Raw genomic sequence first — 23,490 nt, 5'->3', positions numbered from 1 at the left:
TAATGCTCTTTTCTCAGCAGTATAAATACATTATCTGAAGTTGGAATGTTTTGTTCTTGATGCTTTTCTGTTGCAAATCTGATCAAAAAAGATTCTGTGTTTCTTGAATTTGCAGATATCCATTTTTCCTGTTAGAATGTGTTAGGTGAAGACCAGAAACAATTCAAAGAGGAAAATATCTACTAGCTCTTAGTCTTACTAAACTATTTTGCCAGGGGATTCACTCCATTGTCATTGTTGAGTCTTATTTTGATAGCTGTGTACGGTAATCCTGGGTTGGAACTTAGAGAAAGTGATCCCCTAACCAGTGACAATGAAGTCCTCTAACCCAAGGAAGCTACCTACTTGGCTGATAGAGATGCAACACTGTTAATTTGCTGGAATACCTTGATATCCAGTGTGGATAGCATAATGGAATTAAATGAAAGAAGGAATTCATGAGAAGACAATGGTAATCTGTAAGGATATTGAGAATAAGGTTTTTCTAATCCTGCAGGCCCATGTAAAATTCAAAGAAATTGGCTTAAATTTAACACTAGAGGACGGTTCTCATTGTCATTCACAATGTTGAAAATTAGTAGTGTGTAATTAATACAAATGTTGTTGCAAAGAACATGGTTGAAAGTCATAATTTATGGAGATAAATACCTTACATTTGAATGGTGCTGAAAGAAGCAGGCCTGTTAATAAATAGCTGCTTACATACAGTATTCAACCAAACTTCAAATCTGAAATAGTAACAGGAGCACTGCAAATGTAGAATTGCATTTGATTTTTGGTGTCTTAAGCATGTTTGCTTCCAATGCAGAGAAGCAAAAAATTAAATCAGTTCCTGAAGAGGGAGCTCTTCTGATGTCGTTACATCTTACTTGAACAATTCTATGCCAAAACAGTCTTAATCTTGTTGGAAAATGTGGTGTTTTAAATTCACCTTTTTTCCCAATTGCTGTAACTGCTATTCAAGTGTTCTGATGATGTTACTGAAAGATACAAAAATAAAAAAAAATAAAAAAAAATTCTTGCTTTAAATATAGTACAATGATGGAAAAATACTTTCATTCAGGGTAATTGTGACATTTGATATCAACAACTGTCATGATTATTTTTAGTAGAGCATATCAATGATTTAAGGGGAAGAAATCTTTTTATTTTACGTTGTTGTTGACTGCTGCAGTAAGAATCCAAACTAATAAAAACCAACGTTGCGGAACTAGGTGAAACCTCCTGCTGTAGAAATATAGACTATGCTGTGAACTATGAGTAGAGAGATAGCCATCTTCTGAATGCTTGGTTGAAGTTAGTTGTTTGTACTTTTCAGTTCTCTTTACCTATATATCATCTGGGCATGTTAGGAAGCTATTCCGTGTATGGTATTCTGTGTCATATAGGTTCTGATTCCTACAAAACTGTGTGCTTTTTTTCCTCCCATGTAGCTTACATAACAGCTCCCCCATTCCAGAACAGTTTATGCACTCTTAGTTGAACAACAGGCAGCATATACTGCAGCTGCATGATTGCAGATTAACTGGGCATAACATTTGTGTTGATAATGTGCTTCTGGATGAGATAGATGAACAGGTTTTTTGCCTGCATTCTCCTAAGTGGGAGCACTGCTTTGGATCATTTGCTGCTACCAGTTTCTACGAAATTTGTTATTAGTTGATTATTTTGGAGTTTTTATGATTTGAAAACATGATTTTTCTTACAGTTGAGTAGTAACCACTGATTCTGCATTGGGTTTCTTCTCTATGTGATGTATTTGTGTGCTTGTTTCCTGAAAAATGTAGCAGTCTATCTTACATCTTGATCCAAATCCTATAAGATTAATATAAATAAGTTTATAAATCAGCAAGGTGATTGTATTTGCTTCTATTAATATTTTTGTTGCAGACAAGCAATGAGCAAATAAAAAAGGAATCAGGGAGTGGTGGATAGATCCATTTGTACTAAATGCATCTCCAGGCCAGCTAGCTGGGGTAGCCCCAGCAGGATTGCAGTAGGGTCACAGTGCAAGGACCAGAATGTCTGCTGCATGGTTCTGCTCCTGTATCTGCGGGCATCTTTGTCCAAATCTGTAGATACTGCTTGGAAAATTAACGTGCAGGCTGTACAAAATTTAGCAACATCAATGACAGCATAACTTAGAGTCAAATTTGACTGACACTGAATCCTATGGACTTTAAGATGTCAGCAAACCAAAGGATGAACTTTTATGTATCGTTGTGGCATTTCTTTCAGGTGCTGTAAGTATAGAAGAATAAGTATTTTGTCTAAAACTAAAGCAACGTGAATCATAGCTTGAAGTTTGACGATTTCTTTTCCAGAGACAACAACCATTCTCATGTTTCTTTTCTGTACTTACGTGTTCTAGGTAATTGTCAAATCTGGACCGGGTACCTTTCTCAGCCTGGCTGTATATGATGATTATATTTTTTGGTCTGATGGAGTGAGAAGAGCTATTCTGCGTTCCAGTAAATACACAGGAGGAGATACAAAAGTTCTTCGTTCTGATATCCCACATCAGCCAATGGGCATTATTGCTGTTGCCAATGATACTAACAGTTGTAAGTTCTATTTCAAGAATTTTAGACAATTTTAACTAACTAAAAATATTTTACTATCTTTTATAATTTCTTTTGTTCTAGGAGATGCTAACAAAAGATAGGATAAATAGTATTGAATGAAATTTGTCTGTTATGTTCATTTTTTCCAATGTGAAAGTAGCTAAATCATTTGTTGTTAAATATCTGCAGTTTTGAATGCTGTGATGAGAGGTTTAATGATTGTATTCAAGGGAACTCCATTTGTTTATCTTCAATACGCAACCCTATGAGGCATGCTGGCATTTTCATTTGACTGATAAAACTTGAACCAATTGCCCATAAATCTGAAATATTACTATCTTTGCTGTCTCTAATAGATTTGCCACTGAAGCAAGTTTAATAAAACAGAGTCCATCTTTTATTGTTTATTCTTCAGGTGAATTATCTCCTTGTGCACAAATGAATGGAGGTTGTCACGATTTATGTCTTCTGACTCCTGATGGACGAGTGAATTGTTCATGTAGAGGGGATAGAATACTGATAGATGATAACAGATGTGTGAGTAAGTAATGTTGGCTGATGCAGTGCTTTTTCTGTGGCGTGGTGCAGTTGACTGTCCAAAGTCAGTTGGCCCAAGTCATGAAAGTGATTTCTATATACTTTTATATTGCTCTAGATGTTTGTTTGTTTGGGTTTTTTTTTCTTTTTTTTTTTTTACAAATGTTGCCAATGCTTTGCATGTAGCAGGCTTTAAACTATTTTACGTCTGATAAGACTTTTGTGGGGTTAAAAAGCATTAATACTTATTAATTTCTTCTATTCCAGTTTGGATATTTGTGTTCTATTTAATATTTCTTATGCTGAACTAGATGAACTGCAAATCTAATTGAGGATTCTTAGTTCCCACAATGCTGATTGGGGGCAGGGGAGGTGGGAAGGAAAAAACAGTGCTCTGATAAACATGACTGTCATTCTAAGGACTCTGTAAGTCATAAAGAGGATCAGATTTCACCTGGTCCAGAATCCACATTTGCAGCATTTTCATACTTCATATTTGATTCAAATAAATAATTGTTTTCTAGTTATGTTGGCTTAAAATTTTTGTATAGAGGATGTCTTTTCTTCCTGAAATTGCGTAGAATGGAAACAAGCAAAAGAGCACAATAAATAGACTTCATTTCCTCATTATTCCTCTTGAGTTGAGGGCAATGGTAATAAAGTCATCATCTCTTCAGTATTGTTAACTTGCTTCAGTACATGTTCCCATAAATTCGTGGATCTTTGGCTATGTTTGTCTTTTACAGTCTCTCCCACCTTGTACTGGAGTTCACCCCAACATGATATTTCTGAAGTTTTTTTGTTATTTAAATATCAGTCCTTATCAGCAAAAGTACAAACCAGCCCTGCAGGTTACTAGTGTGGGGGAGCTTTCAAGTTTTGATACTGTAAGGTTTTTTTGTTTTGTTTTGTTTTTTGTACGCTGATCTCTGGAAAGAGATATGAAAATAGCAACCTATATTGAGCTTATTTTCTCTAAGTGTAAAAGATTAAAAAAAAAATGATTTGTTGTAATATATGTTATTTTTAGCTAAAAATTCTACTTGCAACGCTTATTCTGAGTTTGAATGTGGAAATGGTGAATGCATTGATTACCAACTGACTTGTGATGGCATTGCTCATTGTAAGGACAAGTCTGATGAGAAACTGTTTTACTGTGGTGAGTATTTCCAGACATTTCACCTTCAAGGTTATGCACCCTTACGTTGATTTCTCTGTGACTTATCTACTAGCACATACCAACTGGTCACTGAAATGAACAAGAAAATACTAAAGCATTCATTTAATTTAATAAATTAAAAAATAATAATAATAACTTTCATATTATATGGGGAGACTCAGTTGTGTGCCTGTAGCTCTTGGACTTCTCGTTGTTCTGATATCCATATCATAGCTTTGATCTCTTCTGTTTCCCATAGGAATGACTTAATGAGTAGTTTTGATATAGTATTATGTTTATACATGCCTCTTCCAGAATCTTATGAAATGTCTCCTTTAACTCCCAGAGTTCACCTGTGTTATTTGAACAGCTAAAGTTGATACCAGATAAAGGAAATATTTCCTATATTATTATAGTTTCATAGAGTACTTTTGGGTGGAGAGTAGGTTGAATGAACAGGTAGAAAGTCAAATGGTAACAAATTAGAAAGTTGTATCTGATGTCGATCTGAAAACACTGTTTCTTGTCATTCCAGATTTACTAAAATGCTTTATTCTTAATACTGGGGGGATGGAGGAGGAAGCACTATCAATTAGTCTGTATTTTTATAGATTTAGGTTACTTTGTATTCCATCTTATTGCTGAATTTGGTTTAGGGTAAACGTGGCATATTTCGTTCTGTTTTACCTGAATTGCTATTGCCGTGTGTCGCCTGCATGATGAAAGCATGCCAAAGAAAATGTGTTTAAAATGTTTTTCTGCGTGTCTGATTTTAGTGAAAGGATATTGGTATGTCTAATAATGTCTAAATTAAATTATGTTCTTGTTTTCCAGAAAATAGAGGCTGTCGAAAAGGTTTCAAACCATGTTCTAATCGGCGCTGTATTTCGCGTAACAAAGTATGCGATGGTATGAATGACTGTGGTGACAACTCTGATGAATTTGATTGTAAAGGTAAATGGTGGTTACTACTAAGGTGATTTCAGACTGTTGCTCTGTGAATATATATTTTGTGAAGAGAAGTAGTTAGAAAATGCAGATATTTTTATTGGCATTATAAGAGTTGGGAATTTTTTTCATAATTTGAAAACATGAGCAGTTCCATTCTACTATCTTTGAGATCACGTGTTGGGGCTGATATCAACACTGAGTTTGGTTTACATCTACAGTGCTCTAGAAAGAGATTTTTTTTTTCCTGTGGAAAACTCCAAATATAGTATTATTGCTTCTTCCATGAAGTGATACATGAGGCAATATCTTTGCCATGCATGGAAAGGATGGAAGTTAGCTTTTTCTTCTCTGCATCTGCTGCTCTGTTCCTTCTTCGAAGTAGACAGTGTTTTCTTTCTTTGCTTCTCAGATGCGTTGCAATGCTATGTCCTTTATAAAATGTATCAGCATTGTTTTTTATATCGATATTGTTTTTGCATTTTAAAACATGAATATTTATATTGTGTTTCTGTCAATAAAGGAAAACTAGCTAGCAGACAATGCAAATCCTTAGTTACAATCCAAAAAGATTGGAGGAGCAATTATGCCACCATACATAGATAAATCATATGCAGCTCCAGCAGCTACTTTTCTGGAAGTACTGCATGGCTTTTAAAACATCTGAAAACATCTGATTGTGGGTAGAGAGAAAAGTATACCAGGAGGAACCCACATGTAGTGTTAAATGAAAAATTTTGGAGATTCATAGATTGTCCTGCAAGGACTTGTTTCTTCCTCACATAATGATTATCTCAAATTGAGTTGAATTGTCTAAAGAAAGAGATCAAAGCTCAATAAAGAAATTTTAAAAATTAGAAATGTGTTCTTTCAACCATATTAAGTCTTTTGAAAGAACAGCAGGTTCTGAATGCACCATTCCAAAAGGTAGAAACCATAAACGTGATAATTATAATATGCATCTGAACTGTTTATTACATTAATTTGTATCTTTTTTTATCCACATGCTATAGATTCATCATGTGCATCAACAGAATTCCGTTGTGCAGATGGGACTTGTATTGGAAAATCAGCACAGTGCAACCAGATCATTGATTGTGCAGATGCTTCAGATGAAAAGAATTGTAGTAAGTTTGTGTTTGTCTGTGCTTCATCTTAGCATCTGTTTCATGATTATTCCTTGTTCTACAGCAGATCATTCATAGTCATTATTTGTTGGGTAGCAACAGTTGAATCTGTCTTAGGTGTGATTTATTGTCTCTTTCCAGATAATACAAACTGTGCTTACTTCTATAAACTTGGAATTAAATCTACTGGATTTATTAGCTGTAATTCCACTTCACTTTGTATACTGCCAGAATGGATATGTGATGGATCTAATGACTGTGGAGATTATACAGATGAACTAAAATGCCCAGGTAACTGTCAAAAAGAAAACTGAAAGTTTTAAATTATGTTTCTGGAAAAATATTTTCCCATGTTTCTTGGTTCTTTTTGTTGGTTGTGTGTTTTGGGTTTTTTGTTTGTTTGTTTTGTGTTTTTTGTTGTTGTTGTTTTAAGGTAGAAAATATTTATTTGGTCAAGTCATAAGATTTAACATAGATATAATGTTAGTGAAGTCTTTGTGCTTCATTAAATTATGCTAATTTTTACCAATTAATGCATTTCTCTGAAGACAAGTGTAATGCCTATCTTCATGGTTCATTCAAGTTTGGTCTGTCATTATTCATTTGCATTTGATTAGAACATTAGTCACAAAATATCAAGCTCCAACATCAAATGAAGGAGCTGTTTCAGTGGATGGTATTTCTTTCCTCTCTGATATATTATAATAATAATAATATATAGTAATATTATATATAGTAATAATAATATATATATTACTATTATTATTATATATATTACTATTATTATTATTATATTACTATTATTATTATTATTTTAAAACTTTGTTATTTGTTTTGTTGAGGTACTTAGTGTAGACTGCCAGAGTAGAATCCAGCACTGTTGCTTTTGCATTTGTTCTACTTGTGAGTAAGTAGAAAAAGATTATGGTACACTTAAGTCTAGTCCCTAAGGTGCTAGGCTTCTAGAAAATGAAGAGGTATTTACTGCTGGAACTTGGGTTCTTTTCTGTAGAAATCTACAGCTTGTAAGAAGGAAGAAGCAAATGTATTTTACTTCACTATTATTTAAGTTTAAAGAGTTTTATTATTACATATTTTCATCTGAATTCTTTATGATAAATCAAAAAGCTCACATATTAGAAACATACTTTTTCATGGTTATGTACGTGTAATAAAAATTTGAAGGACAGTTCTTATTTCGATGACATTTCATTAAGCAGTTTTAATCAGAATGACTGTAGTGCTGGTGAAGCTCAGAAGATAACAAACTATTCAGTGTTGAAATTGGTTTATCCTCTGCACCTGTGTAGTAACACTGAAGAGAAAGACGCCACATACAGGAAAATAGTGCTTTTCTGAAAATCGTTTCTGGAGACTTGAGAAATACTCAGTATTTCTAGACACAGTTTCAGCATCTTCTTTATTTCGTTTCATAAATTTATATGGCTTACCCTGATTTCTGAAGTATTACAGAAGAACAAAATCACAGTGATGCGATTTGTAGATTTAGGCTAATATTATCAATTTCTGATCAAACTGGAGATATTGTACTACTAAAGAAACTCTGTAGATATCAAGATTACAACAACTGTCTTGTACCATGAGTTTTAAACAAAAATTTGTAGAATTAAAAATTAGTCATAATTTTTTTTTTGCCCATAGTATTCTTCTAATCTTCCAGAAACTCATTAATCTTTTAATTTCAACTTTATATGTGTCCAGTTTTTCTTATGCTAATAAGAATCTTGTAATCTTTGAGTAATTGTATCCTAAATCTTTGCATGCAATGGGAGCAAGTGAGCCAAGGCATTTTAGAAATCTTCCTTTGAAAATAGTGTATCTGCTCATGCTGTCTTAGTCTTCTGGTTTTGCATTTCCCTAGAATATACCAAGCCAGTATCCAGTACAGTAGATGAAAACTAGTATTTGTATCAGTGAATATACACTTGAAAATTGCATTTCCATTTATTCTAATAATTGACTCCCATGTGATTGTAACTATCTTATGTGGCCAGTATCTTTTTTTTTTTCCTGAGGATTAGTGTTAGTAAAAATAAAACTTAGAATTTTACATTATTGAGTACTACGTAATTGTTGCTAGCCTAGTAATTAACATCTTCTGATTATTCCTGTTTAGTATTCTGTTTGTCTGTGTAATCATCCATTGTGTCATCAAGACCTTCTATTAGAATTTTCATTTACTTTGTGCCAAATTTATTGATGAAAAAATTACAAAGATCCAGAAGATAACTTGGAACTTTAGCACAAACATCAATTAAACCAGTTATTAAGAACTTTTGTCCTTGCTGTAGGCAGATGCATGTTAAATTATAGTTTTCTTTCCAAACTCCATATTTTCCAGATTATCTAATAATTCTTTAGAATTAACTGTGTTTGAGCTCAAAATAGCTTAGAATTGCTTTATTTCCTTTGTTTGTAGGGTTTTTACCATCCCAAAGAAGATTTTCAGGCTACTATGATATAGCTTCAGTAAACTAATGTTGCATAAGTAAACTAATGTTGCATTTTATTCCATTGTCCATTTATTTGTGTTACTTTATTCTATCTTTCCAAATGTGTTCCAAAACGTTCCATCATGTTAATGTGTGACTAATTGCCTGGATCATCCCTTTATTTGAAAGCAATACCATTCCAGTTCAACCCACTTGTGATTTCCTTTGCTATCTCATTCAAAACTGCCTGCCTCTGGCACATTAAGTTTCTGAGTGTTGTTTCTGTTATGAATATGATAATTCCTATTGCCAGTCTTAACTTTTTTCATTGCCATTGTTCTTAGAGAAAAATAAGGAAAAATATTCATGTAGGGGTGGATGTACTTAGCCAATCTTTACTCTTTACCGAGCCATCTTAGACATCTTAGTTCTTCTTTTGTGCTTTTTTAATACTCATGCAGTTGAATAACACATAGATATCGTAATTTTACTATTATTCTTTTCCTAAGAGAAAATAGAGGGGAAAAAACACTAACCAAAGAACAGTATGAATAGCCCTGTTACATTAAAGAAATAATAGAAACTTTAGCAGAGAGTTTTAGTGATCTTCAGTGCTTGGAATGAGGAGATATTGCTTGGGTTTTCGCAGGCCAAAAGCTTGCTTGAAATTCTGAAAATAATTTTTGCCACTCATTAGACTAACATTTCTTATGGCTTGAAACTATTTATATTATCATATTCTCTTTCCTCATGTCTGTAAAGTAAATCTTAAAAACTTTGACCCTATACAAAGAAATAAAGTGTGGAAGAATGACTTTTTCATTCATGACAGAATCTAAATCTCTGGCTCCAGTGTCACTGACAAAATTTGGTGGCAACAGTCACTGCATACATCAGATTTATTGCTTATCTCAATGAATATGTCAAAAATACTGCCCTAATTAGGTTATCGTGTTGATACTAGAGGATAGATCAAAAGGGCAATTTCTTTAGCTGGTGTAAAATGACAAGCAGTTTTGATTTACCATACATAAAATATTGTAAACTGAACTACCTTTCCCTATAGGTCCTTTTAATTGATGTTGTTTCTGTGTAAATAAATGAAGTATTTCAGCTTCCTACACGTAGTTATCGCTATTTTCTAACTTGTATGAACCCAGTTAATATAAGTAATATATATTTTTTAATGTTTTTAAACATAATCACTTTGTTGTCCATCAGTATTCAGAAATTTAGCAGAAATGTATTAGGCTCCTAATCATATTAGTAGAGACCATTTTACATTACATTCTTTATTTTATCACAGTTCAAAACAAACCCACATGTGAAGAAAATTATTTTGGTTGTCCTAGTGGAAGATGTATTCTGAACACCTGGCTTTGTGATGGGCAGAAGGACTGCGAGGATGGAGTGGATGAATTGCACTGTGGTGAGCATTTAATCTGATTTTTAGTTCTGTTATCACTGACACAATTTCAAAACAAAACATATGTGAATATATTTTAAAGATTGAAAGTAAAGCTGTACGGAAAAGATCCCTTATGCAAAATTTTCAGACAGAAATCTTTACTTTCAATATTTTATACCCATTCTTACACTAGAATGAAAGCACCATTGATATTTTCTTTTTTTCTCCTAAAGAGACATTTTCATTCAGGCTTTTCTGTTTCTTTAACATCCAATAGTTGCACCAATTCTTTATAATTCCTCTCTAGAACATTTTTATGGATACAGTCAGTTCATATCAATATTTTCTATCTGTAGCAGAAAGTAAACAAAATAGACCTTTATGGCATAAAAATAGACATTTCTTGCATCAGAGGCCATATAGGTAGAGCTATTTAGAGTAACAACAAAATTGTTGGGAATAAAATACAGCATAAATTATTGAAAACTTGAAGGGTTCATTCCATCTCAGATCTCTTATGGTTCCTAAATTCTGCATAACTGAGAAGCAATACAGGTTGATTTTGTTCATAGTGAAAGCTGGCCTTTATATTTGTATGGATTAATTGAACATATGATTTCCATAGATTCAGTTGTAATTGAACAGAAAAATGATTTTTTTCAGAGATAAAGAAGGGATTTTAGTCATTTTTCTCCTACTGACAACTCTTACCCATTTTGTTGAGGTAGTTGTTAAAAATATTCTATTTTTGAATCAGATTAAATTAGTGAAAATTATTTTTATTGCTAGTACTTAAATCTGTTGTCACTAATTAAAAACAATATAAATTTTGTTCTTAAAAAGGGAAGTCTATAGCCATTTCTGAAAAGATCACCATAATAGTATTTATTTAGAGTATTTCCACCATCTGATTTGGAAGCACTGAAATTTGCCATTATTTTCAACTTATACTAATATGCTACAATTGGGCAGACAGAAAGAACTGATGTGGAGATTTCTATGCTGAGGGTTTCTTTGGATAAAGTACAGGGAGCACAGTGCTGTTTTGAACCTAAAAAAACAAAGTGGCTGGTGTCATTCCTAGATTCATCCTGCTCGTGGAATCAGTTTGCTTGTTCTGCAGACAAGTGCATCTCTAAACAATGGACTTGTGATGGTGAGGATGACTGTGGAAATGGTTTAGATGAGAGTGATGCTATTTGTGGTAAGTAGAATAATTTTAGCTCTGTGTCATGTGAGACCATCCGTACAAAAAGAGTCCAAGGGGATCCATGAAGGTAGCAGGAAGGGAGCAAGTATAGCGAGTATATTTCACTAAGAAGATTAAGTGATGGATTGAGCAATTCAAAACAGAGTAAAAATGAATTCTGGGATATAATATTTTGTTTAGACAAAATCCTGTTTAAAAAAAAAAAAGACAAATATGTACTCAAGCAGTATGTTGAGTTACTTGATTTGGAATTGTTGGAGATTTTCTTTCTCCCACTACTACAACATGTGGTACGTATTCTTATAGGTTCTCTTCTAGGTATATGGGGCTGATGTATGCAAGTTCTGAATATCTTTAACCTATTGCTATAGAGTGTAGTTATGTTAGGATTGTGTGGCTTATGAGGTTAGTTCCTTTATTCACACAGTGCCAACATAAAGCCCAGAATTGGTTCGTAAAGTTATTCTGTTGGAGAGTTTTTGTAAGTGGCGTTAAATTAAATTTCCTTACAGTAAATTCAGAGAATGAGTAAGTGTGAGATGTAATACATTGTCAACATTTTACTGTAAAATATAAGCTAGCCTGTATATTTGCCATACTGCACTAAGAACAATTTTCTTTGCAACAACTCGTTATTTTTTCAGGTTCAGTGACGTGTGCTGCAGGGACATTCAGTTGCCTAGGCTCCCATGCCTGTGTTCCTCAGCACTGGCTTTGTGATGGTGAAAGAGACTGTCCAAATGGAAGTGATGAACTCTCTACAGCAGGCTGTGGTATGTTTGCATGACAAGATGTGTGTTATTTCTTTGCTTGGCACTTTTGTCTTTACAGTATCCAGATGTTAATTTCTATACAGTCATACTTGTATATTGTTAATTATTAGTACAACCACATGGAGCATACTTAGCAGGATCCTTAAATGTTTTAATCAGTCTGACATCTTCAGATTTTGTTAATATATAGTGATGTACACCAGCTGAAAATTGTCACGTCACACATATTACACAGTGTGTTTACTAATGAAAATTAGCAGATCATTGACTATAGACCACTTCCTAAAGAAAATGCTGCTGCTTGTGAGAGAAGTTGTACAGTATCACCCCCAGTTTCATTTCCCTAATTGTTCAGATGCCAACATCTCCCACCCTGCAAACTATTGTTTTCAGTCTTCTGAGACGCATTTGTATTGTGTCAAATGTTCAGTAGTAGTTAAATTTGGGGGGTTTTGTTTTATAACTGTATACAAAAAAAAAGTATAGATTAAAATGACTGAAATTGTGTCTCTACTGAATCCATATTGTGATATATTGTTTTTCGGTTGAGATATACTTTGTGTATTTATGGTTTTTAAAGAGTTTCTGTTCAGGAATGGGAAGGAAATCTGTACTTGCCAAACTTTGTTCCTCAGAGGCAGACCTTAAGTTGTAGACAGCATCAACTTTGTCTTGGATTATTTGAGAGGCCAGCTAACTTTACTTCTTCATTCATCACTGCTAAGATGCATACATTCTTCTGCCATTTATTTGTGTAATGATTTGTGTAAGAAGCAAGTTATTTACGCTAAATATACTGGAGCTAACTGCTTGTCATTCTTCTGTAAGAAAATCTGTCTTCTTTCCAATTTCATCTGTTTTATGTACTGTATTCCCTTTAGCTCCTAATAACACTTGTGATGAGAATGCTTTCATGTGCCATAACAACATCTGCATTCCAAAACAGTTTGTGTGTGACCATGATGATGACTGTGGAGATGGATCAGATGAATCACTGGAATGTGGCAAGTATAATAAAAGCAGAGAAAACAAAAAACTTCCGAACTGTTAAATATAGGGCCTTCTGCAAGGTGTGTTATTTTAAAGCCACTATTGCAAAAGAAAGTGCTTTTGTGCACTAATAAATTCAACTTGATGTTACAGTTTTAACTTCAAAATTAATAATTTTTATAGCTATTTCTTCTTTTTTTGTGGAAGTCCTAGGAAATACATGCTTAGAATGGTTAAAATGTTTATACACGTTTCAAAGAGAAAGCTTGTGTGTTGTAGGAGTTCCGTAAAACTACTTGGTGGGTATAGTAATTTCTAAAATAGCAGTTGGAAAACTATTTCCTAATAATTAGGATAAAGTTCCATTACTTACGGAAATTACTTAGGAAAATGTATTTAGGTTTATGTGAGAGCTGCATGACTACACTTTGTAGTGGTGGTAATTTTTACAGGACTATACTGTGCTGCATAACACGCATTTGATTTTTTTTCTTTCTTGGAAGACACTTGTGTTTAAGCATATATTGCTTGGTATTTATTAATAAAATAAAAGACAATTTATTTTGTATATACATCGTTCTATGTCAAAAGTGTTGAGCAAAGGATGAAATTGGTGATTACTGTACTTGTAGGGTATCGTCGCTGTCATCCTGGAGAGTTCACTTGTGCTGATGGAAGATGCCTGTTAAACTCCCAGTGGCAATGTGATGGGGATTTTGACTGCCCAGACCATTCTGATGAAGCACCTATAAACAAAAAGTGCAGAAGTTCAGGTCCGTATTTAATTGTTTTAGAACCTGTCTAACCATTGTTTTTGAGAAACAGTAGCTTGGGTCTGTAGTTAGGCAAATGTGAAACTTCATATCTTAAATACACAGTGGTTTGCCTGGTGTAATATGCCTTACCTTTGATAAACCACATACAATTGCTGAAACTTCAAACTTCAGGGTGTACGTTAGGAGTTTCTGTTAACAGTCTCCTGACAGTTCTACTGAAGATCTTAATATTATGAACATACAGAAGGGTTTTCAAATGATCTCAAAAACTGCAAATGAATTTTACAAACTGTGAAAGCCTTGGGATTTGTACGGTATAGCCAGTGATACATGAATTTGTAGCTGTGTCTAACGCTGCTCCCTGTTTAACGATCTGATCTTTTCCTAAACTAAGTCATTCGTTACGGGAGGGAAATTCCCTCAAGTTATCTTGTATTCCAGCTTTAGTTCTCCCTTTAATTTTTCCAAATCTAACTTTAAAATCTAATTATAGAAGTTCTCTGAAAGAAGTACAGACAACTTTAATTAAATTTAGTTCTATGTGGTAGTAAAAGTTTGGTATTATTAGTGTTACTTCTTGTACTGCTGATTTGTATTACATGGAATAAATGATACATAACATACTTATTAGAATTCTAATTTTCAGTACCTCACTTTAACTTGTTCTTTGTAATCTAAGAGAAATGGTCAGCCTCATAAATATGCTGACTGATTTTGAACAAGTTTGTCAAAGATGGGTTGCTTTAAGTTTTCCAAACAGGGGAAAAACAGATGATAATGTCATCAGCAAAGGAGATGCTTTAGAATTTCAGTCCTGTTACTAAATACCACAGCACTCATGGGGAAAGAAGCCGTGCTTTCTAAATCTTACAACAATTACATTTTGTGCAGAGACAAGTGGGAGTTTCTCAAAAGAACACAAATGTATAGGAGATTTCACACATTTTCCAGCAGAGGAATAAACCTTCAAAAAATAAAAAGACTTTATCTCACCACCTGTAAGGAGCCAATATTCAGTTCTTACATAATTCCTTGCTCTTTCATGCTCACATTAGAGCTGATCCGTGAGAAAATTAATTCCAAGTACTAGTAAACTACACAAAGCTGTGTCCTCTTTTTCTTTTCCAGAGCAGTCATGTAACAGCTCTTCCTTCATGTGCAAAAATGGCAAGTGCATTCCGCAGAGTAACGTTTGTAATAACAAAGATGATTGTAGCGATGGCTCTGATGAGAAAAGCTGCCACATTAATGAGTGCCTCAGTAAGAAAGTTAGTGGCTGCTCGCAGGATTGTCAGGATCTTCCTGTTGGATACAAGGTGTGTATCTATAAAATATGGTGTAATATAATGTCAGTTCTTAACTGTTTCTTAACTATTCCGTGGTTGTAATAAAACTCTGTTTTACCTGCTTGTGATGAAGTGTCTTACCTTCTGAGTTCTTGTTCACATTACTGCATCTGTTACACAGATTTTTAGAGGCTATCAGCATTTCAAAATATAGATAGAATCATAGAATGGTTTGGGTTGGAAGGGACCTTTCAGACCATATAGTTCCAACGCCCTGCTATAGACAGGGACAACTCCCTCTAGACCAGGTTGCTCACAGCTCCTTCCAGCCTGGCCTTGAGTGCTTCTGGGGAGAGAGCATTCACAACCTTTCTGGGCAAAAATTATAAAAATTTATAACCAAATAAACACATGTGCAATTGAAAAAAAGGAATGCCAAATAGGCTTCATTGTTTATATTAACAAATCCTTTTCATATTCTTGAGAAAGATGCCTTTTTCTTCATTTAAAGAAAGAAGAATAATTCATCATTCTAACAGGAGGTTTATTTGAGAGGGAATTATATTTATGATCACAACACCAGTAGCTGAGAGGAAATGTACTTTTATCTGTCTGCTAACAGTATGAATAGCAATGCAATTAGAATATTACCTAAAAAACTGAGAATACTTGAACTTTATGATGCTAACATGTTCAGGAGATAATAAAAAGAGTCAGCAAGTAAATCAAAATGAATGCATTTGTTTGGGTGTTTTTTCCAGTGCAAATGCTGGCCTGGATTCCAGCTGAAGGATGATGGCAAAACATGTACAGATATTGACGAATGTTCATCTGGATTTCCCTGTAGCCAGCAATGCATCAATACATATGGAACGTACAAGTGCTTGTGTGCTGATGGGTATGAAATACAGCCTGATAACCTAAATGGCTGCAAATCCCTTTCAGGTATTCTTTTTTTTTTTTTACCCTTATGGTTGTAATTTGTGATATTCCTTATCTCCCAGGTGTGTTTTGCTCGTCTTTTGTGCAAGATAAGCAGTTACTTCAAAGTACATCACTTCAACACATAGTAGGAAAGTGATGTTTTATTTTGAGTATGTATTCTACTCAGAGCATTTTTGGTGAATTGTTACAATGGATTATGATAGTTTGAATTATTATTTTTACTAGAAAAATTATCAGGACAGCTTTAAAAAAATCACTTAATTTTACTTCTTAATAACTTAGTAGCATTATTTTTATATAAAAGACTACTGATGTTTTATTTCATCTACTTTAGATTACTAAACTGCACTTGAAAGCTCCCAGTTTGTTTAATGAGTACATGGCAAAAAAAAAAAAAAGAAAGAAACAGAAAAGTATAACAGAAATTGCAAAATCTATTATTCCTGGAGCATATAGAATTCTCCACTCGCATATGCAATAAACAGTAAAGTTCAAATTATATTTATAATGGTGTTTATTTTTTCACACCTCTCTCCATGCCCTTGATATTTTTGTATGCTTCAGTCAGTAGGATTCATTAGATCAGTGAAAGGAAGAACAAAATGTTAACAGAAAAGAAACAAAAATCCATTAGTGTGTTCTGCTGGGTTTTGTTCACAGTACAGACCGTTTCCAACTCTAGCAGACTGCTACTTCTTCCAGCTTTGTTAGTTGGTTCTTATTTTTGCTTTACTTTTTATCAAAACCATCTAGTTTCTTTCTCAATGGTGTGAAACAGGATTATCTGTCCTTGTGTTCATAAGAACATAGAATTATCGAATCCTTAGGGGAGGGTTGTAAGGGAACTTCAAAGGTCATCTAGTTCTAGTTAATGTCCAGGTGCTTCCCTGAGTAATCAGAGCACAGGATGAGATAGAGATGGAGGATGAAATTTTTACTTTACTCCTACCTCGAGCCACTCGTACAGTGAGAAGCTATAGATCGCTCAAACGAGAGGGGGATCTAGAACACATAATGGTATAGTTGTGTACTGGAGTTGTAAGATGGTGGACTTCAAAAGTAATAATGAAAAGTTGTTTGTGCTGTGGCAACAGTGGTTGTGTAGAGAGGAGCTGCCGACATGTGAATGTGTAATTACTTGCATAAGTTACCTTGAGGACTTCACAACAGAGCAGAGACTTGGCAGGCTTTCTCCACAACCCACCAACAGTCTGTGCTGACAATGATGCCTCAGTTCTGTTATGAAATGAAGAATGACTTAGAAGTTAAGCATGTGGGATAAGGTATTTTGAACAAGAGCAGAATGGACAGCATATAACATCTCAACCATAATATATAAGTTGTAGATGCAAGTCTTAATACGCTTCCTATTAGTATTATTTTTTTTTTTTGGTACATCAGTCTGTTAATAGAGCAAAAATAAGACAGACTGTTTTTTCCTTAATTTTTATTACTACATATGCCAGTTTCAGAGATGTTTCAAAGTGATGGTGTAATTGAGTATCTGAAGAAATATTGTCTAATAAAGTAGAAATCTGGGGTTAAGAAAAAAAAAAGCCAAATCTGGCTTGAGGTCAGAATTGGAAAACCACACTATGTCCATATAGCTCTGTTTAGTTGTGTAGAATGTTTAGGGTATTAAGGTCTCAAACTATGTTCAAAGTGTGTTTGCTTTGCAACAGAAAAATACAATAGCGTCTTAGTGATCATTTGAAAGTGTTCAAATTAAGACAAGTGGCATGAAATTCATTTCAAATTGAATCTCTGGCATTAAATTAGCATAAAATACAGTATGGTTCCCATATTACAAATGCAAAAAAATTAAATTACGCTCAAAGATATACTAATTGATTGCCTGGTTCATTTTTATACTGCATCATTGATCTTTCTTGGAACATTTGAATGTTTTAAATATTTCTTTCATCCATAACATTGATCAGAGCATGTAACATTTATTTTTCAAACCATCTGTATTTCAGCATTGTATTCCTGATTTTTCCATAAATTAACGTAAAAGCTAGTCTAATGTATTCTTTCTCCCGGGGTTTAGATGAGGAACCTTTCTTAATTCTGGCTGATCATCATGAAATAAGAAAAATTAGCACTGATGGATCCAACTACACTTTGTTGAAACAGGTATAATCATAGTACCATGCTCTAAGTTTAACTCCGTACTTTTATTCTTATTTAACGTATGCAACTGACAGGGATATCATCCTCCAATTGGCACTGTATGCAACACAGAACAACTGCAATACCTTTACAGTTTGGAGAAAAAAATTAAATTGACTATCTTATTTGAGTTTGCAATGATTAAGGCTCAGGCAGTTGTTTTGTCTGTCATTCTGATTGTATCAAAAATTGTTATTTGTGGTCCTCTTCCACTGCAATGTGTTTTGAACAATTTTTATATTTTCTTTTCCAAGTATATTCACACGTATATGGCCATGTATTGTTTGGGCTAATTACTGTCAGAATCCAAATCTGTTTTTTGATTTAGATAAACACAATTTCAATATTTGAAGTATTATAATGCATGAACACGTATCCTTGGCTAAATGTGATTTTTTTTGTGTAATTGTTCTAAATTATTATGCAAAAAAAAAAAAAAACCAACAACCTGCTATTTGAAAATATCTACCAAAATAGTTACCCAGTTGCCTAGTAAGTACAGAGCTATCAATTTAGCAGTTTCTGCTCTGCTTCTATGCTTCACCTAAGTGTAGTTACCACAGATTGGAGTTCCAAAATATGTTTTAAGGAAAGCATCTATTTACTTGAATATTAATATGACAATTAAAACAGACTAGAAAAATTATGCCAGTCAATAGCATTAGGCTTTTTATGACGTCTTGTGTCAGTAAGCTGTGCATCTTAATGTCACAAGAGAGGTGTTGAGGTTTTCAGAACAGTAATTGCACAATTAATCACCTTGCATTAATCATTTGAATTTATTTAAGCATAGCAAACATTTTGTCTGTTTGTTCTTCTGAAATCCTTCTGACGACTTCTCATTTGCATCTCACTGACTCTCCTCTTTTGCTGGTATATCTATTGCTAGCAGCCTGTGAAAAGAGGGGAGCAACAGTCAATTTTCTTTATGGTTGGCGCTGACAGATTGGCTCAGCACTTTATCAGTCTTGAATTTAATGAAGTCCTTTTCACTGCATTAGGAGCAACATAGCTCCAGCCATTGAAGAGGATCTGTGGTTTCTGTATCATATCAATTTACTAGTCTAATATATACTTCAGCTTTTGAAGCCTTTGATCTCATATGTAAGCCACTTTTGAAAATATACAGATTTGAAAGCTGAAGAGGGAGCTATACCAGCATAACAGGTGAGCTGTCTTCCTCATGAGGACATCTTTTTGTCCCTGTATTGGTATGATGAATCAGCTCTAACCCTTTCTTAGGTATCTGCCAGATGAAGGCAAATACCAGAGCTCCTCTGGCAAAGGAGCAAAATCTCTGTGCATTTGATCTGTGCTTTGTCATTCTAACAATTGCACATATAAACTCAGAGTAGAGGAGCTGAAAGGAGGAGTTTGTTCAGTCTTCTCTGAATTGTTATGCATCAGCCTTTTACTCTCTTTTTTTTTTTTTTCATCCAAATGTACATAAACAGATCAATTGTTTGGATTATATTTCACATGTTCTTTGCGTTCCATTTCCTTCGCTCGTAGTCATCAAAATCCATAGGCAAAGTAGATAGACTCCTCATTATTAGTAATTTACTTACTATTTACCTGCTTTATTTTTGCATTGGGGCGCCGAGGGGATTACAAATTTTGGACTAGAATATGGTGTGCTACATGTAACAGATGACAGCTGATGTCATCTAAAAGTTTCATCATTTCTTCTAAAATCAGTCCAGACAAAAAAAAAAGAAAAGAAAAAAAAGAAAAAGACAGAGAATAATGGAAGTAGGACTTTAAAGAGCTATCCAGAACAGGAAGAGAAGGGAACTCTGTTGCAAATAGACAGAAACAATTCTACTTGCAGTTGATTTTATGAAAAGTATTGGAGCTAAGCTGATCCAAAAGAAAGTATTTGCAGCCATAGACTTGAAGGCAGACAAGTTCATCTATCAGCCTTGTTACTTCAGAAATACGCACAGTATTTTAAAAGGTGTAAAGCTTATTTTTCAGAAGCTATTGACTTTGATTTCTAGAATGTTATAGATTTTTTGGTAGACTTTTGTATTCATTCATTTGTGGTCTTTTTTGTTAAGAACTAGGAGTGGGGTTTTATCTGTAGGTGCATGTGTTCCAGTAGTAGGAAAAGAGAGATCCATTCTTTTGCAGCATGATTACAACTGACAAAAGTGCAGCCAGTTTTATGTACTAAAACTCTGCATGCATGGATGTGTGATTATTTGAAAATGAGCAGTTCTTCAACACTGCTTTGTTTCAGGCTTTATTTACTGATCTTTTATGTTGCCTGATCACTTTTTTCCTCTGTGTTTTGCTCAAAAGATAGATTTAACTTACTAGACTGTGGTTTGCAGATAAGCTACATATCACTTTCTAGGCAATTAAATATTGTTCTTTGTTGTTAGCTAGTATGGAGCATTCCCTCTACAGCTATGAATTTCATTAACGAGGGAGGTTGCCTATATACGTGAGAATAGAAGGTCATTTGGGTGATAACAGAACTGATGAACTGATTTTCTGGCTTTAAAAGTGCAAGCTGCATCTATTCTTTTTACTGTTGCTGTTTCATCATTGATTGAAAACAACACCTTTGTATAATATTAACTGTGATTTCACTACAAGTCAGCATGTTAAGCAGATTATAAGGCAAGGCTTTTTTATTCTCAGATAAGAAAATGAGGGTCATCATTTGAAAATAATACCTCTGTTTCTTATCTGCTATTTGGGATGAAAAGCCACCATTACACAATTACTACTCTTTCCAGCCTATAGGATTACCTATCTCAAAGAGATCACCACTCTTTGATGTATTGGCTTGGTAACTGGGGTCACACGAGACGTCCAAATGCCAGCCAGATCTCTAACTTTTTTACTTTTTGTATAAACTACAAATATACGTATGTGTGTGTTTTATAGTCTAGCATCTGAGAACTTAAAACCTTCTTATTCTGGAATTAAAATTCACGCTTTTTGACATTACAGTTCCTAATTCCCAATTCATTTTTATTAATAATAAAAAGTAACTACTAAAGATGGTAAATGTTATGATATTTTTGATTTTAGTGTCACAAAATAAATATCCTCTCATTTTCCAAAGAGCTGACATTTCTGTATAGAAGAATATTTTAGATCCACTCCTTAGTGAAATAGTATTCTAGTGCTTAGATTAGATGGAAATGGTTGTGAGGACATTTTTTTTTCCCCCTAGCCAAAGTAATGCCAAAGGTAGTAATTAACAAAAAGATTTGGCAAAATATAAGTATTTACTGAAAAATTCATTTTATTTTTAGGAATTGAATTTTTAGGAATTTAGCTTCATTTAGTTTCCATACACCTGATTTTTTTTGAGATGCAATAGTTATTTGTCACCACATTTCTTTCTGTTATAAGTTTTATCTTATTCTGATTGTTTAGAAGTAATGTACATTAAGGAGAGGTACTCAGAAACAGCAGTAAAACACAGCATTTTGATGACTATTATATGCAGCATAATTTGCATTCTGAATGTTATCAAATATTCTATATTCAAACTTACTTGAATAAGTGGACTTGATTTTATTTTATTTTTCCCTGTTTTTAGGGACTAAACAATGTGATTGCAATAGACTTTGACTATAGAGAAGAGTTCATCTACTGGATTGATTCCAGCAGACCAAATGGAAGTAGAATAAACAGAATGTGTTTGAATGGAAGTGACATCAAGGTAACTGCTGATTTATAATGTCAATATTAGAATTACTTTTTTCAGTATGTTGGGAAATTCATGGTGGTGACCTAAATTATGAAGTAAGGTAAAGTATACCTATAATCTAGCAAGTTATAGTAAAATTGAAATTCATTTGGAACTTGTCTAACGTAGAGGTAGGGACTAAGAGGACTGCATTTATCAGCTAAGTTCTGTATGACTTGACAGTTGACTCAATTTTTAATTCAGTGGTGCTTACAGCAAGCCAAAGAAGTAAAGATGTGTAAGTAGGTAGGCTTGGTAAATGTACTGATCTATTATTTGTTTACATACAGTTTTCCTTGATTTTCAGTTTAGGTTTCTCACTGAAGAAGGAGTGAGACAGTGAAAATAACTCAATGTCTTTATGAATGATCCTAAAAAGAAAAAAAGAAAAAAAAAAAAAACTGTGCTTCTCTATTTTGCTTCTATATTGGAATAAGTTCACAAATCACAAATATGCTACTATTAAGCATATATGTTTACATTTTTCTTGAAGTTGTTTTAGGCACTAAGGAATTCTTCACTTCCTCTCTTATATCTGACCTTTTTTTTAAAAAAAAACAAGGAACAAATGAGTGGTAACATACCCTGTGAGTTTTATTCACACTGGTACAATATTCAGAGAGAAAATATTGATAATCAGTGCATTTAATTTTCATGAGGAAGTTTGTGTTTTCTATTTTAGAAATCTGGCCCTGATTTAGCCTCAATAGATTTTTGTAATTTTTGCTTTTCTAGGTAGTCCACAATACAGCTGTTCCCAATGCACTGGCTGTCGATTGGATTGGAAAGAATCTATATTGGTCTGATACTGAAAAGAGAATTATTGAAGTATCTAAAGTGAATGGCTTATACCCTACTGTCCTTGTGAGCAAAAGAGTGAAGTTTCCTAGAGATCTCTCCTTAGATCCACAAGCTGGGTATGAAGCAACTGATTAGCAGTGATTCAAGGTTTTGACATATGTTGTTTGAGTTGGTTGGTTTTTTTTCCTTTTATTTTTTATTAAAAAAAAATTACAATATTTGTGGTAAGTTTGTGTCGACATCTGTGTAGGATATAAGATTCACAAAGTCTAATCTCAGCAGTACATCAAATTCCAAGTTATCAAGCCTAAGCAATTTAAATGCACTTTTTATTAGTTCATAGTGAGTTGCTTACAGGCTCATCTAACATGAGACTGTTGTTCAAACCCTCCATATTTGTTACAGGTAGTTGTAGAAAAAATCTCCAAAGCTACCTAGAAAATGGAAAGATTGTGGAACATATTCTTGAAGTCAGCTAAATTATGTACTGTTACTTTTGCTTCTCTAAACCTTCACATTCTCTAAATGTTGTATTTTGTTGGGTTTTTGGTTTTTTTTTTGTTGTTGTTTTTTTAGTATACTTGTACTGGATTGATTGCTGTGAATATCCTCACATTGGTCGTGTTGGT

General features: G+C 33.7%; 2 protein-coding genes across 2 annotated transcripts; both read left to right on the top strand.

The window, feature by feature from the left end:
• Positions 1–448: 448 nt before the first annotated feature.
• LOC109368670 (low-density lipoprotein receptor-related protein 1B-like) lies at positions 449–13,230 on the top strand. The gene is made up of 11 exons (XM_031554321.1): positions 449–502; positions 2,372–2,564; positions 2,980–3,105; positions 4,132–4,260; positions 5,095–5,214; positions 6,222–6,335; positions 6,477–6,626; positions 10,095–10,217; positions 11,281–11,400; positions 12,051–12,179; positions 13,061–13,230. The coding sequence occupies exons 1-11, from the start codon at positions 449–451 to the stop codon at positions 13,228–13,230; spliced, it is 1,428 nt and encodes a 475-aa protein (XP_031410181.1).
• A 572-nt stretch (positions 13,231–13,802) lies between these two features.
• LOC116216850 (low-density lipoprotein receptor-related protein 1B-like) lies at positions 13,803–22,996 on the top strand. The gene is made up of 6 exons (XM_031554320.1): positions 13,803–13,942; positions 15,074–15,261; positions 15,993–16,176; positions 18,227–18,312; positions 21,911–22,033; positions 22,796–22,996. The coding sequence occupies exons 2-6, from the start codon at positions 15,100–15,102 to the stop codon at positions 22,994–22,996; spliced, it is 756 nt and encodes a 251-aa protein (XP_031410180.1). The 5' UTR covers positions 13,803–13,942; positions 15,074–15,099.
• The last annotated feature ends 494 nt before the right edge of the window (positions 22,997–23,490 follow it).

The sequence above is a fragment of the Meleagris gallopavo genome, chromosome 7 (assembly GCF_000146605.3).
Source record: "Meleagris gallopavo isolate NT-WF06-2002-E0010 breed Aviagen turkey brand Nicholas breeding stock chromosome 7, Turkey_5.1, whole genome shotgun sequence".
NCBI lineage: Eukaryota > Metazoa > Chordata > Aves > Galliformes > Phasianidae > Meleagris > Meleagris gallopavo.
The sequence above is the reverse complement of the archived record's forward strand: the minus strand, read 5'-3'. Positions and strand labels throughout refer to the sequence as shown.

What these genes read in the sequence shown, in the direction of transcription:
- LOC109368670 (XM_031554321.1), top strand. Translation starts at nt 449, where the DNA reads ATGGTAATCTGTAAGGATATTGAGAATAAGGTTTTTCTAATCCTGCAG. An exon ending in TTCTAATCCTGCAGGCCCAT is followed by an intron (nt 503 to 2,371) that starts GTAAAATTCAAA and finishes TACGTGTTCTAG; the next exon opens with GTAATTGTCAAATCTGGACC. An exon ending in AGATGAACTAAAATGCCCAG is followed by an intron (nt 6,627 to 10,094) that starts GTAACTGTCAAA and finishes ATTTTATCACAG; the next exon opens with TTCAAAACAAACCCACATGT.
- LOC116216850 (XM_031554320.1), top strand. Translation starts at nt 15,100, where the DNA reads ATGTGCAAAAATGGCAAGTGCATTCCGCAGAGTAACGTTTGTAATAAC. An exon ending in TGGCTGCAAATCCCTTTCAG is followed by an intron (nt 16,177 to 18,226) that starts GTATTCTTTTTT and finishes CCCGGGGTTTAG; the next exon opens with ATGAGGAACCTTTCTTAATT. An exon ending in ACTACACTTTGTTGAAACAG is followed by an intron (nt 18,313 to 21,910) that starts GTATAATCATAG and finishes CCCTGTTTTTAG; the next exon opens with GGACTAAACAATGTGATTGC.